This window comes from Malaclemys terrapin, chromosome 2 (genome assembly GCF_027887155.1).
Source record: "Malaclemys terrapin pileata isolate rMalTer1 chromosome 2, rMalTer1.hap1, whole genome shotgun sequence".
Classification (NCBI taxonomy): Eukaryota; Metazoa; Chordata; order Testudines; family Emydidae; genus Malaclemys; species Malaclemys terrapin.
Window position 1 is genome coordinate 257,304,398 of NC_071506.1, and position 18,688 is coordinate 257,323,085.

The 18,688-nt window shown below is 37.0% G+C and overlaps 1 protein-coding gene across 8 annotated transcripts in view; it reads right to left on the reverse strand.

Annotated features, from left to right (window-relative positions):
* The window catches only part of ARHGAP12 (Rho GTPase activating protein 12), a 150,606-nt gene that overhangs the window by 11,004 nt on the left and 120,914 nt on the right, over positions 1 to 18,688 (reverse strand). For 3 of the 8 annotated variants that reach the window (XM_054020892.1, XM_054020888.1, XM_054020895.1), the window contains 7 exons: positions 16,015 to 16,096; positions 12,762 to 12,884; positions 8,874 to 8,978; positions 7,714 to 7,812; positions 4,260 to 4,362; positions 3,089 to 3,208; positions 882 to 980 (listed from right to left, as the gene is read on the reverse strand). In XM_054020892.1, the coding sequence (XP_053876867.1) occupies positions 882 to 980; positions 3,089 to 3,208; positions 4,260 to 4,362; positions 7,714 to 7,812; positions 8,874 to 8,978; positions 12,762 to 12,884; positions 16,015 to 16,096 (731 nt within the window). The remainder of the gene's footprint in view (positions 1 to 881; positions 981 to 3,088; positions 3,209 to 4,259; positions 4,363 to 7,713; positions 7,813 to 8,873; positions 8,979 to 12,761; positions 12,885 to 16,014; positions 16,097 to 18,688) is intronic. The other 5 variants (XM_054020894.1, XM_054020891.1, XM_054020893.1 and 2 more) reach the window with 3 other exon arrangements.

An 18,688-nucleotide genomic window follows, 5' to 3' on the forward strand; every position in this document is an offset into this window, starting at 1 on the left:
CATTTACCCTTAGCTCCCACTCAGGCCCTGAATGTGATGTGCCAGATCTAAGGTGGGAAGGAAGTGGGGTGCACCAAAAAGATGGGTGGGTAGATTCTCTTACACACAACTTTGATCTTTAGCATCAGCCACTACATGGGAATAGTTTCACTACAAGGGAGTAAGTGAAAGTTTTTATACACATAAAATGCAGAAGTCTTGGGTCATCTTATACCTCAGACTTTCCAAAATTTTAACATTCAATCTAGACTCACTTTAAATATTTGAGTAAGAGAGATTTGCCTTCTCTTATTGTCAACAAGAAAAGAGATGGACATGTTCAACAAATCAGGGCACTTTAATAAATCAGATAAAATGTAGAAATCTGGTAATCTGAGGAGTTTCAAGCAAATTTTCCAAGTTTTATCAGTGTAACTGGCTAAAGGAATCTCAGATGACTTAGTGTTATCTGAAGGCCTTGATGCTCCACATATTTACACAGGTAAGGCGTCCCTAAAATGAACTTGTAGGAGAAACAGTCTTTAATGCAAGTGTTGTTTTGTTAACATAGGTAAGGATTTAAGAAGCAATTTTATTAGTTACCTACTGACAAGATCCCTTTCAACAATCCTGTCCCCAAATATGATGAGCTGTTCCCAGTTCCCTCTTGCTACTCTTTGCTAGCCACGATCTCACTGGATACTAGTTCAGGTTCCCTTCCCTCCCTACTTTCCAGCTGTTCACATCCTATTGCTATAACTCCAGCTATAAGCCTTAGACTTCACAATACTCAGTTACCAGTCATTTGGAAACCAATAGGATAAGAATTAAGCTTCCAAAATTAGATACTGACTCTCAGAGATTTGGAGATAAAAACCAGTAGATGAACATTTTCACCTTACCATGTTCTTCAACGTGTTCAATGCACAGCTTCACGAACTTTGGCACTGAGCTGTTTTCTCTCTGACATAAGCTGGTGAGACTGGAACCGAACACTTGATCTGGAATCAAGTAAAAAAAACCAAAAAACAAAAAAACTTCATTTATAGTTGAATGAGCTTCAACAGATAAAACTAGTTCATGCACAACAGTGATATACCAAGAATATATGGCAACACCACATTGGGTAACAAGAAGCAACGGGCAAGGTTTTCAAAAGAGCTCAATACCCAACAAGCATAATGGGAAATCCCTAGAGGGTTATGGGTATTAATCATCATATTGTGCCTCTTAATGTTTTCTTCCATTGTATCTTCAAAGTATTTTCTTTCATTGTACTTTTTTCATGTAGTAAAAGCTCATTTAAAAACAGTTACTATAATTAATGCATGCTGTTCTCCAGTGTTTTCCTAAAGATTGTTTTTTCAACATTTTCCTTATTCTAATCACCTGCTTTTGAAGTTTACTACACTTTCTTTTGTAAAAGCTTTTGCATTTTTGTGTCTGTTAACTAACAGCTTCTGTATAACTCATTACACAAGGATAATGCAGGATTGCAGATTTATATTTTAAAATATACTAATAGCACCAACTTTTGAAGTTTATATGCTTGCTCCTTAAATAAAAACACCTTTATTAGAGCCAAACACCAGCATTGCATTTGTGCACACAGTTCAACTTGGCTCAGTGTTCATACTAACTAATTTCTCAGAAATTTATACACAGTGCATAAAGTCAGTTCCAAGCTATAAAATGTAACGCAAAGCTGCAGTCCGGGAAGAATTCCCTCCATCCCAAACAATTAAAAATCCCACAATTTACTTTTGTAATTACGATCTAGAAGTATGACATTTCATAAATATCTGGGCTCCTATTACTTAAGAAAATTGGTAGAAATACATGAAATTTGATAGATTTAATGTCAGCGAAGAATTTGGCCTAGTATATTTCTACTGATGTGAGCTATAACTATATTTATTGTACCTAGTGGACTTTTAATTATGAAGCAGTGCAATGTATATTGGACAGTAAGAAACTAAGTCTAGAATAATATCAAATCAATAACTTACATGAACTCATGGTTTAAATATTTAAACCTTCATTCACAATTTTAAATTTAGAAATTCTATATAAGTATATGTCATATTGGAACCATTACATGCTAATTAGCAACTCAGAAGGTATGTCTATACTACAAGCTAGCGGTGAGATTCCCAGCTTGCATATACATATGCATGCTAGTTCTCTTCTGAGCTAGTGCACTAAAAATCTCAGGATAGCATGGGCAGCAGTGGCACAAGTTAGCTGCCCCAAGTACAAACTTTCTTCAATCCCGTGGGTACATACTTGGAGCAGTTAGCCCATACCGCCACATACTGCTGCCTGTGCTATCACAGTTACACTATTATTTTTAGCACCCTAGCACAGATGAGAGCTAGTGCGAGTACACGGATACGAGCTGGGAATCACACCCCCAGCTCGTAGTGTACATGTAGCCTTAAGTCTGATACAAAGGCGTATCATTTAAGAACTACTTTTTGGAAAAGATCAAATAAGTAAATTTAAGAAATATTAAAGATAAAAACAAATTGACCAAGAGTAAAGAAATTTTAAGTTAGGACTTCTTTAAACTCATCCTGTTTGGCTTAGGTATTTCACTTGTTTCTGAATAGCACATGGCTGTCTGGTACCCTGCATACTGCAAGATCCCTTTCTGAAACAGATGAGAATCTACATGTGTTCAACTCTGCATTGTAAGATCATTTTGTTTGCTTGTGTCAAGTGTTGGCTTCCCAAGCTTGCCAGCTGAAAGTGCAGAACAAAAGGATTCTGCTTATCATAAGCATTGCCCAAGGCCCAGTGGGTTCTTGGGATCTCATCCACCCCATCCCTTCACCTCTGTCCATTATAATAGGAAGATTACTTCCTGTCTGTATCTGAATTTGGTGACCACTAGGGCTGTTGAAAGAATGACACACCTACCCTGGAACTAAAACTATCACATCTGCCATCTGTTACAAAAAAAAAAAACTGGTTCCTTTTCAGTCAAATGTAGTTAACATTATAAGGCTAGTTTCCCGTACAACAACACTAATTCCTGCTCTATTACAGACATGATTATAAAATTCAGCTTATCAAAAGGTTTCCTGAAGAAATAAGGATAATTTACCCTTAATGTAGCCTTTTTCTCGAACAGCTTGTAATGTAGGGCGTCGTGTAAGAAATTTCTTCAGCTTTGTTTTTGTCTTCTTCTGTTCTGAAGAATCTATACTGCTAGATATTTTCATTGCTAAAAAAGAAAAAGTAAATTTAATATAGAAATGTAAAAACAAACTTGACAAGCATTAAGTAGCTCAATAGTTTGCCCAGAGAACAATACAAGAAAAACTTATTTGAAGCTGGCAAATGCTTCAAGGAAAAAACCAGTATATTCTAACACATTGAAATATACAGTGCAAACTATTCTCTCGCTCTGTATTTTTATTTATGCAAGCACCTGGTATGTGCTAGGCACCTTCCGAACTCTCAAGAATGGCCCCTTCTCAGAGGGGCTTACAAGACAGAGGATTAGTTGCAACACTACCATATACACATACACAATTTACTACAACTGTACTATTTCTAAGTCAGGCTTTTTACCTTAGATTTGTAAACTTCATATCCAGCATCAAACCTCCTTGATATGAAATTACTTACACAGTTAAAATAATTATCTTCTCATATTACATATGAAGCCAGAAACAAGAAGTGAAAAGTTTGCCTGATCACTTTGTTTATTCTGTGCATTTGACCGTGCCTTTTAAGTTTCAGGTTAATTTGTCAAAAATATGAAACTTAATGAAGGGATTGTCACTTATTGATATATCTGCTAACTTTAAAAAACTCTCCAATTGTTCAGTACAGAAACTTCAAATTCATTTTATTCACTAGTCCTGGATTCTAGAGCAGCAAACTATTTTTCTTCCACCCAACCTTATCAAAAATCAAGTTAACTACATAAAATTTGAATCTCAAATTATGAAGTATTTCTCTTACATCTTGCAAAGCTTATAAAAAACAACTGATGAAGCTTAAGCTTTATGAAACCAAACAGCTAAATTTCAAATTTTTGAAAAGTAGTTAAAATAATTAGTATATGGATTGTACACTGTAGTAGGGTACAGGGCAGTTAGGATTGTTTGGAAAACTTTAACTTTGTATGATCTTTCATTTGTTTATCTTTTTAAGCTGTTTTAAACTGCAATGCACTAAATGTACTTTTTGCTTAAATTATATTATTTCCAATCTTAACCAGGTAGATATTAATAATGAAGATTTTACTGGGAATTAGTTTAACTTACAACGAAGTTTCTTGGAGTCCTTATGGTCCTTCTCTTTGTCTTGTTTTTCCACCCCTGGGGAATCCGGTACATCATCTTCGAATGCTTCATCAGACTCCACTGTCTATTGATTAAAAAAAAGACACTGATTAGTTCTCTTATAGCTTGACAGTTTTCAGATCAGACAAGAGTATATTTTATTAACAACCATAATCCATAGAATGTCTTATAATACAAATATGCTTTTTAAAAATATTAAATTGGTAACTTCTTGGAATCAGATACCATAGTCTTGTAAGCAATATTATTTCCTGTATCAACAAGACTAATATTAACCCTTAACAGTTACAGGATTTGTTCACAAGGCCCAACAGAGAAAACGTCACTGGACAATCATTAGGTTAACTGAATTCAGTTAAGATCAAAACACAGTAGTATACCTGCCCTGATGAGATTCTGTAACATCAACCAGCCAACCATATATAAAATATTCTTTCATGGGAAGGTAGGCTGTTTGCTATTCTATGTTTTCCACCACAAAATCGCTTAGGGTGGGGGCTGGGTGTACACGAAGAGCACATGAAGCAGTTTCCCTATCTTTGTCAGCCATGGCTATAAATAAGAAGCAATCTTCTATGGCAGAAACTGGAAATGCCTGTTGGCAAAGCAAAGCATTGTCAGGCATAGTGACAGAACAACACCCTAAAGATAATTTGATAGAGTGATCTTGTCAGCCTCTGAAAGCCTAACCTTGTTTGCTAATGTCAGTGTTCTCTCAGCATGTTAAAGTGAATAGCTCACTCAGATGTAATCGATGTGGATTATTTTCTACAATCAGGCATAAATTCCAACTAATCCGAGGGCTATTGCCAAAGCCCCAGTGAAACTGTACCTGCAATGTGATACCTGGACAGAGCACACAATTCCAGAAATATTAGCAGTTTGGTAAGGATGCTCTCATTGGCTTTAGTGTAACATCTCCATATTCTGTTCCTTGTACTCTATTCCACGATTACAGGAATGATGTACTTCTACTTCATAACTATCATACTAACAAGACTGTTTTAGACTTGACTTCCACACTATTTCAAGGCCTCTATGTGCATCACCTTATTTTTGAGGAAAGAGTGAGACATTTTTATTTAAAACAAAACAAACAAAAATAACACAACCAATACAAATATTTATAAATCCAGCAATTAAATCAATTATCCATTCAAAAAGGCTAGAAGTTAACCCTAATCCTTCCTCATTCCCTGCTGCCTTCTCAAAAGCCTAGGAGAACAGATAAAGTCCAGGATGCCCTGAAGATCAATACACTCAAGTTCTCATTAGAACAGTGGAAGGCTACCAGAGATAAGGATCTCTCACTGAGAACACTTGGCCAGTATCCTCTTCCATTCAGATCCTCGGCTGATCTCAAACCATTTATGACTAAACCAATTAAAGCCAAAACCTTCACCGAGAAATTAACTGGAATTCAACTGACATCATGGAACAAGTGTAACATGCTCATTCCTAGACACCTCACTAACCAAATGGGTAACCACATTCTGTACTAGCTGAAGTTTTTGAATGGTGTTTGGGTGTAGTCCCTTGTACAGTATATTGCAGAAATTGAATCCTGAAGTGACAAAGATTAGGATATATGTAACGAGGTTGGAACCCTTTAGCTAGCCACAGGGGGAAAAGCGCTCTTGGCCACTGCTGCTATCTGGATATCCAGAACCAGCTGTGAATCCAGTGTTGTTTCCAGGTTTCACAACTGTTACCAATAATGGGAACACATTTAGAGCTCTGAGTGGATACAAAATTTATACCTGACAATGCAGATATCCACAGATATAAGCATTTATCTGTGGAGCTGTAGGGCTTTACCAGGAAATGGAGCGGCAAAAGCAGCAGCATGTCAGGCTGCCGCTCGCAGGAGCCGGCACCCAGCCCAGGCAGCTCCTCTGGTGTGGCTGTACTGCCCCTAGCCTCTCTCACTGGGGTGGACACCAGGCTTACTGGCAGCTGTCCCTGGTCACACTAGTGTGGGCAAGTGGCTCGCATGCTCCTGGACAGGAGACGCACACCACTGTATGGAAGAGACTCCTGTCTGGGAATGTGCATGAGTGCTCTAAACATATTCCCATAATCAAGGGAGCTGAAATAAACTCAGCTAATTTTATCAGTTGCCTCCCCAAGCCAAACAAGCTCTACCTCATTCTTGTCTGGACTAAATCTCAACCAAGCTAGCCCTAAGCTAAACTGAAAACTGTTAACAATGGATAATCCACTCACTTGTGGCCCAGGGGTCAGATAGGAGGAAGACAAAGTTGAGACCATCTGCATACTGGAGACAGTGCAGCCCTAACTCTTAATTAACATTCATACCATATACATGTTAACCAGGAGAAAGCCCTCAGGGTAGGTGAGCAGTTGCCCAAAATTATCCTGTGGGTGTATGAAGAAAGGAGTTAAGCCACTCAATAGATTTTTCTACTTGTGCCTGGGGATCACACATGTGCCAACACCATCTCGTGGTCAAGAACACCGTTTTAGACTGTCATCTGCCTTCAATCAGCAATAAATAGTTTGTATTCATTACCAGAAAGATAACAATCAAGACTACTGCAGTCTTTGTGCAATACCCAGCTCTAAAATTAAACTGACTGAGGTAACAGATCTTAAGAATCTAGATAGTGATGGAGCTGCCTCACCGCCGCCACCTTCTCAATAACCTTTCCCAAATATAAAGCTTCCCTACAAAATGGTAACTACAGTTTGTCAGTATCAAGAGATTGTTCTTTGAGAAAAGGTCTAATTCACTTCTTTTAAAAAATAAAAAGCACTTGGCATAATGCTTTCTCTAGGGAGGCACTGACAATCAACTGTAGTAATATCACACTATGCCAAGGAAGGGTATTACTCTAATTTACATGCAATTAAACATATGTAACTTAAGCGAATGACTGACATACTCAAGCAAAAAAGTCTACACTTAATATCTATGTACTTATATGGACCTCATCACTGCAGCATTCAAGTACATCAGACATACACAGATTTTATTCTCATAATGCCTTTTCACCACAAAAGTATTATCCCCATTTAACAGATGGGGAACAGACACAGGTAGATCGAGTGACTTGCTCAAGAAAGCAACTTGCACAGGAAGCTTGTAGTTGAGCTGGAAACTGAATCCAGGTCTTCTGAGTCCCAGTTGAGCATCCTATCCATTAGACAATCCCTTCTCCCCTTATCAATGCTTAGTGCTATTACATTAGCCAGTCAACTGGGATCACTCAACTAGCTACTAAATGCCCTTTCCTCTTCCCACCTCCAATATACTCCCTTTCCAAGAAGTGAAGAAATGAAAGCATGAGTGATACACTTAATGCTTGAAGGGCTGGAATCATGGAGTAGGTCACAAAATAGTTTCTAACTATGACAGCACTGAAAAAAATATCTTCAAGATTTAAGTACATACCTGATTACTGATAGTATAACTAAGAACTTTAAACCACTCATTAATAAAAACGTCATTATCAGATTGAATTAAGAGTTCAGTTCCTTGCCGGGTTTTCAGCTTTAAAGAAAAGAAATATTCATTAGAATTAAAACAAAATACAAATATTCAGAATAATTCAGTGTTTTAATACCATGTTAAGTTAAAATCAACAGTTGTACATGACCACAAATGTGCAGTAGCTGCAACTCATAGGACAATGCAAGCCGGTGTGTGTCAGACAAGATATCAAACCCTAAAGTGAATCTTAACTATTCTTTATTGTGTATACATGCATACATGCTGTACAACTATTGTTTGATTAATATAGAAATTTTAAATGCTGTAACTATTAATTATATTTATCTGTGACCTTTGTCTTCTAATTTTCAGACAGGAGAACAACGTGCAGCATGCCGTAGTTAGCTATGCTGATAATATAAATACAGCAGACCTTCGCTAGAACGTGCGTCTTTATAGCGCAAATTTAGTTATAGCGCGGGACCGCGCATGGATCCCAAACTGAATTACCTTCATTGGAATCCATGGTAACACGGTCCCCGCGTTAATGCGGGACCATGCATGGATCCAAAACCCCGCATTCTAGTGGGGGTCCGGTATACAAGGTATACAGCCAAGGGGTATTATCAGATGATCCAGTTCTCACAACATAATTAAGAAATAAGACACGGGTATAACATGTTGATCAGTGCTTAAAGTTATTCAAAATACACACAAAATTGAATTCTATTTAGCAGCAAATGACAACAGTTTATTTCTAAGAGATGTGTTAAAATGACAATATAGTATTCTGGTTTTAGCTAACATTAAGTTCCTGGCTACTGCTTTCAGGTGCCATATAATGATTCAAAAATTGATGCCACTAAAAAGAACAAGTTAACCTAAATTTAAAAGCAATTATACATTATAGGCTATATTAAAAAGGTAAACAGCTTGCACTTACAGTAATGTGTACATATTTTAGAAAAACCTTTATCTTGATATTGTCCTGGGGCACGTATGCCTTTACTCCAACTGACTGATTTTTTTGTTTGTTTGAAGTTTAGAGAAGCTTTTTTCCCCCCTGGAGTACAGTAAACCACCAAAACAAAGCCATACTTCTGAAAAGTAAATAAATTCACCTCAATAACGTTCTTTTTGCTGGATTTGTCCTTTGATGCCCAGTCAATAACTGCCCCTCTGAGATCCACTGTGAATTCTGGCTTAGATTGATTGACCCCAAACTTCTGAAAGAAAGAATAAATAATGATTTTCTGTGATTAGCTACCCCTAAAAAGTGTAGCCCCGCATATATAATAGAGCTTAGTATTTTACAGTCTACACACAGTTAATTCAAGTACAGTGTTCTGCCCAACTACCCAACAGAAGCGGTACCATGAAAAACTAAATGTTTCCAAAGAATGGTCTGTTTTTGAGGCTAGGTAAATGTACAGATACCAATAAATGCTTTAAATGAAAGAACCAATTCCAACACAGAATTTTTTAATGTAACAATTGTACAACTATAATTTGATTATAGTATGGTTTGGGGCATAGATTGTCCAAAGTTGTAAACAGGTTGGCATTTGGTGAAGTCATTCTAGCATTTAACCAACACCTGGACACTTGGACTTCAAAAATACTAACGGCTTTACTAGACAGGCAAAAATACACCCTTGTAGAATATAGTAAAACCTCTGTCTGGTGTACTGACGGGATGTTGGTTTTTAAGGAGTGTTTCATAAAACCCAATTGATTTTACAATTAAAATTTTACTTAAAACATTTCCCTGTAGTATTTGCAACACAAACACTGCTGCACTGTGCAAGTTCACAGAAACAGAAAGCAATTTCACTGTCTAATCTAATAATCAAACACTGAATAACCAACATAAATTGTGAAAGATTGAGAAGTACAACCCACAAGTGTCCTTCACGCAAATGGGAAAAACCATTCAAACTTTTTCTTTTTTCACTCTTTTCCTGATATCAGCACAACCACTAGTTTCCTTGTTAAACAGGGAGTGTTGCATTGGGTTTTATGAAACAATAAAATAAAAATTAAAAACACACTGATTAGGTTTTACTGTGGTACATGTGTAATGTAATAAGTCTTAAATGGAAAGCTGAACTTTCACTAGAGTTTCACCCCTTATCACTCAGCTTTTATTTCCCTCTTAAAGGGTCTGAACCTGTGGTCTTCCCAAAACACAAAAGGTAATTTTGGGCCAAAAAATTAATAATCAAAATTTTAATTAGCCAAAAAAGGGAAAATTAGAAGTGAAGTGCTGATGGTATGGCACTGAATTTCTATGCCATCACTGGGAGACTCCTGGCTCCAGACTAATGACCTAAACGTTTTGTCTTTCTAAAAAGGTGATTTGAATGTTTGTGGGGAGTGCTGATTGATTGCTCTGGAGAAAAAAATCCTCACATTAGCCACAGACCAGGAACCCATGGAGAGTTCAATGCAAGCTTCTCCACAGTGAATCTACTAATATGCCTCAGCTCTATTCAGGAGGAACCACCTTTAGGATGACAATGGTTCAATTTCCATTCCCATTTAATCTGTGTCCTCTCTGCTGAGACTGTCAGCAATGATGTTTGTTAGTGCCAATGGTTCTGTACCATGGATACTGTTCACCATGAACAGAGCAGGAGCTTTTCAAAGGCAAATAGCAGTTGGGTGACTAATTATTATTTGTGGCTTTACAATCTTAGTTTATGGGAAAGTATTCCAACACTGTGGGGACAACAGCTATATGCCAAACAGAATGACCACTTAAAATAAAAACACTACCTCATTTCATATGCGCCTCTAAGCAGCCATCCAATGATCAGGAAAACCATTTTAAAATAGTTTTGCAGCAGTAGCCAGAGGCCTTGCTCAGGATCAGGCTCATTGAGATAGCTGCTGTACAGGCACACACAAATACAGGATACCTGACAACCACCTAGGCCAATTCAAACTATCAACTTAGTCTGGTAATGTATGAAATGAAAATTCTCTCTCTGAATCATTCATTTCCTAACACACGCTGAACTTTTTTGATTATTATTTTTTTAAATCATTTAAATGAAGGGAGGAGGGATTTTACTGTTTTCTTTATTTTCCCAACAAAAGGATAGAAGAAAAGTTTTTCAGTAAGAATTTCTCTTTAAATTAGACAGACCCAATCCTCCAGAAAGATTTTATGTTCCAATTAGAGATAGTGCCTTGTAATTGTATTCTTTAATTCTTTTATATACACAGTTGCACAATACTGGTAAGTTATGGTATGGTAGATAGTTTTAATAATATAAACATATTTAAGAGATCTCAGATAATGTAGACTTTTAGTATAGGTTGACAGCTGAACATTTCAAAGCAGTTTGTTGTATTTTAGTAAATCACACAACTCAGATTTTCCCAGAATATTATTAATTTTGTCTTATTTGTATTACCATAGTGCCTAAGAGCCCCTATCATGGACTAGGGCTCCATTGTGCTAAGTCTTACAAACAAAACAAAAAGCTGGTTCCTGCCTGCACTGAGCTTACATTAGTTGGCAGTGGATAGTGCAAAACGTTTGGTACCAAGCAGTTAAGAATCAGGCTCTCATTCAGCAACTAAAAGTCTAAATTTCTTCAAGAATCAGTTCAGATTCTGAAAGAATGTACAAAAATCCAAACCACATAGTCACTCATGTATTCAGGAACAACAGATGGTAAATATTTATGAGCAATCTGGACCTAACATTTCATGCATTCAGCAGCACATTTTGATTGACAATGGAAAGGAGTTTACATTAGTTTAATTTCTCTTATTATTTTGCTAATTAAACATGCACAGATGCATTTATATTGTCCTATTGCAAACCCCACCAAAGAGATCAATCAAAAGTGATTGCCACAAGTGAGATGTTGGCAACCATACCAAATCTCAAGTAGCCTGACAATATTTAAAGTTAACAGCCTCTTTCCCTTTCCTCTAAAGGCACTAAAAGGTTATTGCACAACTATGGCATCACTTTTTTGGGGGGTGGGGGGCAACATTTCTGTCCATCATCATCAAAACATAATGAAAGTATGCCCACCAAAGCTTATGCCCAAATAAATTTGTTAGTCTCTAAAGTGCCACAAGGACTCCTCGTTGTTTATACTGAAAGTAGATTTTGAAGTTTTGCATTTGAGCTTTAACCTTTTTTTTTTAAACTGAATTTTGCAGAACTGAAGATAGCTCAAATGAGCCAATTACCATCCCTTACAAACTTGCTAGCTCAACAGTAACATTTTAACCTACAAATATTTGATTCTTTTCTGAGAATACAGCATTTCTATATTGTATCCACGGTATACCAAAGAAGGCTGTCTTATTGTATGTAAACTGGTATGGTGTTTTGCATCCGTTTTCTGCATGCTGTGCAGTAAGACATCCTTGACATTTTCCTCTTATTTCAGCTGTATTATATGTCCTATGACACATAACGTGACATGTATGCAGTCATGAGATCATTAGGTATTTCATTTATAGCTAAAATTGACAGATTTCAAACAGACCATTCAATCAAATGCATATAAATATCTTCCAAACATCCTAAATTAGTTGCATTGTTAGAAAGAATTAGAGACAGGTCCTAAAAGCTATTAATATACTATATCATGCTCTCCATTAGTCAAGATACTAGTGGTTCCAGTGACTGGTACAATGTGGATTAGAACTCCAATACCAATGAAGTGGATTATTTTTGTATTTAGTTCCATTAGGGTGATTACAGGATTATTGGAATATACCTGTTAAGGTTGTATAAGGTAAAAATTAACGCATTTCCAAAACACACACACACACACACACACACACACACACACACCACAAAAAAACCCCCACAGATGATACAGAGAAAACATGAAGCGTTACATAAAATGGCATGAAAATTACTTCAACTCAGTTAGCAATTCTTGGTAAAATGATGTGTCTTTCAAATTTATTTTAAGATACTGATAGTGAATAAAGTAGTATGGTGGCAAGAGGCATGTAACAGGAACACATACAGTGATAGCTGAAACAGGATCACAGTTTACATAGGTGACAGCAGGCCGACCACTGAGAGCATTTTTCCAAGAAGAAAACAGCGAGAGCAGGAGCTCAGGAATTAAGCCCCACTGGCAAAATGACTTGGTGAGAAAAAGGAAGAAAAATGATGAAGTCATAAAGCAATGCACAAGAGAAAAAGCAAACATCAACCACTAAACAAATCTTTTCAACCAGATGACGGTGACACTAATCTTGGGTCTTAAATAGGATTCAAGTGAATCTTAAACATGACTGTACAACATGCGTTTAAATATTCTTATGGGTTATTTCTGAAGGGTAAGAGTTTGCAAATGACTGATGAGTAGTTTTTAAAATATTGTATTCATTTTTTTCATTGTACAGGGAGAGTAGAAAAGTGTGAAAGATGTATAACAGAGATGTACAGTCTTTGAAAACAGATACTCTCCCTTGATAATTTAAAGGCTAGTTTACACTGATCACACTGTAAATATTTTTCTCATTTCCAACGCTGCATTCCTTAAGGTACTAAATAGAAAATCTTTTACCATATCGTGGACAAGATATATACTTGTATTTAAATTAGAGCTGTGGTTCCCAAACTTTAACAAACTGTGTCACAGAGGGTACGTCTTCACTTACCGGAGGGTCCGGCGGCAGGCAATCGATCTTCTGGGATCGATTTATCGCGTCTGGTTAAGACGCGATAAATCAATCCCAGATCGATCCCAGAAGTGCTCGCAGTTGGCGCCGGTACTCCAGCTCACCGAGAGGAGTACGCGGCATCGACGGGGGAGCCTTCCTGCCGCATCTGGACCCGCGGTAAATTCGGACTAAGGTACTTCGAATTCAGCTATGTTATTAACGTAGCTGAATTTGCGTACCTTAGTCCGAAGTGGGGACTTAGTGGGGACCAGGCCAGAGTTTAAGACCAGACAGGACACTATATCATCGGGTCTGACCTCCTGTATCTTACAGGCCATCACACTAATCCCAACAATCAAAATTAGACCAAAGTATTACAGCCCACAGGAGATTAGATATGTCCCACAAGCAGAGAACAGATGCACCAGTGTGTGAAGCCCATGAGATGGTAGGGAAATAATTAAGTGAGATATACCTAGATAATCCTGGTAAGTGACCCAAATGCTGCAGAGGAAGGCCAAAAAACCCCAAGGTCACTGCCAATCTGACCCAAGGGAAAATTCCTTCCTGATGCCACATATGATAGTTAGATCCTGAGCATGCGAGCAAGAACCATCCAGCCAGGCACCCAAGAGAGAGAGACTGCTTGGTGCCAACTCAGAGACCTGGCCCTCTCCATCCAACCTCCAGCCGGAGATTCTCTGAATTGATTTGGAAGATTACAGTGTGCGTTATACCTTTAGCTACAGAAACCTATAAAAATGATTAGAGGGTACCAATAACAGCAATGTGCTTTAAAGGGGAGGATCATCTTTATACATGACAGAGACTGAATATCAGAGTTCTCATGATCATCTGTAGTGAATATGCTATTCTATAAAGTGGGTTGGTGAAATTAAGCTAATTAGATTCCAGTCAGCAATAAAAGGGAGAAAAACTAAAATTTGTATTCTTGTAAAATCTAATCACTTCACTAATCCAAGCATTTCCCACTCCCATGCTCACCTTTCCAGATTCTCCAATATTTCTTCAATATGCCATGTTATTAAATTTATGTAAAAATCACATGCACTGCACAGAAAAGCATTTATGTACTTGATTTTTTCCTTTAAAATATAAATGCTTGTAGATATGTCTTCTACCCAGTATTAGAATGATTATAGATGCACAAGTCATTTAACATTTGTTTCCTTTATCCTTTTAAGTGTTTCAAGCTCACTTTCTGTGCTTTGTCAACCATGCTTCCACCCCCTCCTGTTCTTTCAATTCATTCATATTGTGTGAACATCTCATTAGGTCACTAGGTCCACTCTCTATCATATCCCAATATGATTAACATTGCCTCATTCCTTTTACTCTTCATTTTGTTCTTCCTCACCCTATTTTTTCCTCTTTCCTTCCTATCATCACCTCTTGGTCCATCCTAGTAGCTTCTCTGTCCTTACCTATTCTCATTGTGCTTCCTGCAACCATCCACTCTACTGCTACAGAGCAATAGAATGGCAAAAATGACAAGATTTCTGATCTCTGAAATGAAAACAGTCCTTCAGAAAAATTGTCATTACCAATTTGCTGCTCATACAGTGTGAAGCAGCAGAGGGTGAATCAAGCAGAAAAAAGTTCCAGAGAGTATGCTAGAATAATAGCACATGCCAGTCAAATACAGCTGCTAGAATTACAATCTGTTTATCTAACCATTCATTAGTTTTCAAATAGGACTACAAATATATTTAATATAAGAACTTCAGTAATCTCGTACAAAATCTAATATGGAAAGAAAATGGATAGCAAGACATTTCTGTGATGTAACTGGATATATACATAATCATTGAAACAATAACTGTTATTCAACTTGGTGTGGATATAAATTTGAAGACCCTTAAGCAATGCCTTTTGTCTATTGGACATACTGCATGTGAAAAAAATATTTCTTTCAACATTCAGCATAAAACAAAATTCAATAAAGCATGGATTGTACCATGACAAAAGCTCAGTAAGTGTTCTGCCTTCTCCCCCAGCCCTTAGATTGCTTCACACACATCGGGAGCATAATCTATGAAGTACATACTCACTGATTCAGTTCTTCCAGTGTAATAATTTGAGCTTTAGCATTTCCTTTATTATTTAATTTTATGTATTTATTTCAAACTTACCTCAAAGTGTGAAAAATCTGTTCAAGCTACTAACTAATCCATGAACCAAAAAACACACAAAAAACAGACCCAATTCAGAAACACATTGGTGAGAAACAAATCAAGGATATATTTGGTCTGGAGCATCTTCTGCAACATGCTGTCTTTTTATTCAATTCTGACAAACTTGAAGACAATTGAAAACCCTTTACGAGTTTCTAAATTAGTGCTGATAAGAATGTATCACAAGATTTTTTTGGAACACAGAAAAGAGTATATTTGGTTTTCTTCTTATCATTCATCATAATTGACTGATACACTAAGCTATTTTCCCCCTCCCTCCTTTTCCTTGTTTTGTCATTTTTTGAATAATTAAGTACCTTTTTATATAGATTCTACAGATAATTGCTAGAATTTATTGTGCTTAATCTGATCCACATTTAAATAAAGCAAAAAGATGGGTTGAAGTGCTTACCCAACTAGTTCCAGTTCCTTGGGTTTTAGTAAACAATAACGATGAACCTTGTAATACTGCCCAGGAAGACATCCAGTTCTTTCTGCAATTAAAATACTGACATTTATATTTGTTTGCAGATAAAATTAAACTACCTCACATTGTCCATCACTGCTAGAATGCTGACTGGTGTGTTAGCACAATTAACTACATATATATTCATTAGTGACATTAGTAAGTCTTTTAATTGCTACTATTATATTTGTGATGGGGAACTTGTGTTTATAGCCCCAAGCTGGCCATCAAAGTCTAAACCAAACAGAGCTATTTAGTAATGAAAGCCACCAGTTTCACTAGAAGAATCACAGTGTATAATTATGACCTCAAAGATGCTAATTTAGCATGCCCAAACTGCAGGGTATTAAATAGGTTATGTCAAAACATTGCATAATCATGAGACTGACTGATCATGGTACCTCATACCTACACAGGATGTAAATGTACCACATTTGATAGAATACACTAATTTGTATTTGGATTGAAAGAATATTTGTTGTGTATTTACAATGCAGAAAAATGTAAGTCCGTTACCATTTCTGAACACCTATTCCCTTGAGGTAAAACACAAAAAATCTTAAGTAGCCATGTCTTCTAGTCTTATTGCCTAAGTATGAAATAATAATAAATTGCTTAGCAAAATAGACAGGATGGCCATACTGCTTCTTTTTAAGCAGAAGTCCATAAACCTAAATGGCTATACTAAACCTATCTGCATGATTTTCAAGGGCTTCTTTGGAACAAAAAATGTAATATTGCATCTGAGTCTAAGCAAGACACTAACATTCACAACATTCCACATTTTAAATTAGACTAAAGGAAAAGTAGACCTGAGTTAAGTAGAAAATATTTTTACATTAATGCAACATTTAAAAACAAACAACAAAAAAGCTAGAATTCCAAAAGTAGTCTCATAACATCAAACTGTCCATACTACAACCTGTATTTTTATTCCTATTTATAATTTAAGTGGCCATCTGTGGAACTAAGCAAAAAGAGTCATAGCAATTAAAGATGAAGACCATCACCGAGGCCAGAGGTAAGATTGAGCCAGTACTCTGCGGTATATCATACTGATAATTCTTTGGTGGCCAACTGGTTTCTGAAACATTTCAGCTTTAATTTTTTTTAAAAAGTTTAGTTTATAACGCTTATATCTGAAAAGAGAATACTCTGAATGTGAACACTGCAGTCTTACTGATGCCACACATGGATAAATTATCACTCTAAATAATGTGAACTGCCTCACTCCTCTCAACTCCAACACTTAACTATTTCACAGCTGATCAGTTTCATCCAACAGTAATAAATACCACAACCTCAAAATAGCACTCTAACATAAAACCTTAGCCAACTGACCTCATATGCCTTCGCATCAATTATATCAACAAATCAGCACATGCTGAATCACTTAAGGTTTTGTTTTAGAGTGCAAGTTTGATGAAGTTGGGTATCTACTGCTTTTGAGTATCTGTTGTAGGTGGAAATGAAAGCCTTAAGGAGTATTGGAGTGAGTTACTGACTGTTGTAGGCAATAAGGAAGTGGAAAGGAATGCACAAGATATTTCCATGCCTTTAAGGTTTTGGGTGGACACTGTTGCAATCTTCACAGTCACAAAATGTAGTTTTTGTTTATTTCCTAGATATTTTTAATGCATTTTTGATGTACCTCAGCAAATGGCACCAGAGGCAGGGAGAACAAGAGCTATACCTGCCTGGAAATCAGAGGGAGAAACTGACCTTCCCAAAGCTCCTCCTGTGTTGACCCTCCTGAAAATTGTGAGAAACTGTGATGTGCCTCAGTAAATTCTTTGTGTCTAACATTTTATCACCATTTTAAAAGTTACTGAGACTAAGTACACCAAAAGCAGCCCTCTGTTTAGCAGTGACAGCATAACCTGTCAGCTGGAGGGAACTTTACTAAAGGAGTCACTTCCCAACACACTCCATGGCCTCTCATGGACTTCTAGAACTTGGATACAGCCAGATGCAGTTGCAGCACTAGGGTGCATGTGCTTGTATTACACCACCAGATCTGTTTATTGCTCTCCCCATTCCCTGATGGAATGAAGCATACTTCTCAAATTTCAAATATGCCAGTGGAGGACAGTTGCAAGAGTGATGGCCACCATGCTGGCCAACACAAAGGATTAAACCAATGACCTCCACAGCTAAAAGCCTTTACAACTTATCCTAAAGAGTCAGGCTCTCAAGCTGTCACAAACTCACATCCTCTGTTGATTTGGCACAAAACGTGACAACACACTGACCAGTGAGTTACACAAGCAAAATGTGTGATAAATAACTGAAACATGTATTTTATGATTCACATCATAATTTACAGATCATAGTTTAAGTACCTACTTTTAAAGTGGTCTATTCACTGTGCAAGTCACAGATAATCACACTAACCTCTCACAGATCAGCAGCAGGATATGAACCTCTTGACCTTCAGATCCCTTACTACTAGAGCTACAGGAGTAACTGCTAAAGCCACCATAGACCTGCTATTGGAGGAGGACTTAACACTTTCCCAATGGGTTACACAACTGTTTACTAGTCAGCAGTAAACGGTTAATGATCCGGAATCATGGATTCTATCCCTACCTCTGGGAAAGGAGTCTGGTGTTATAGTGGT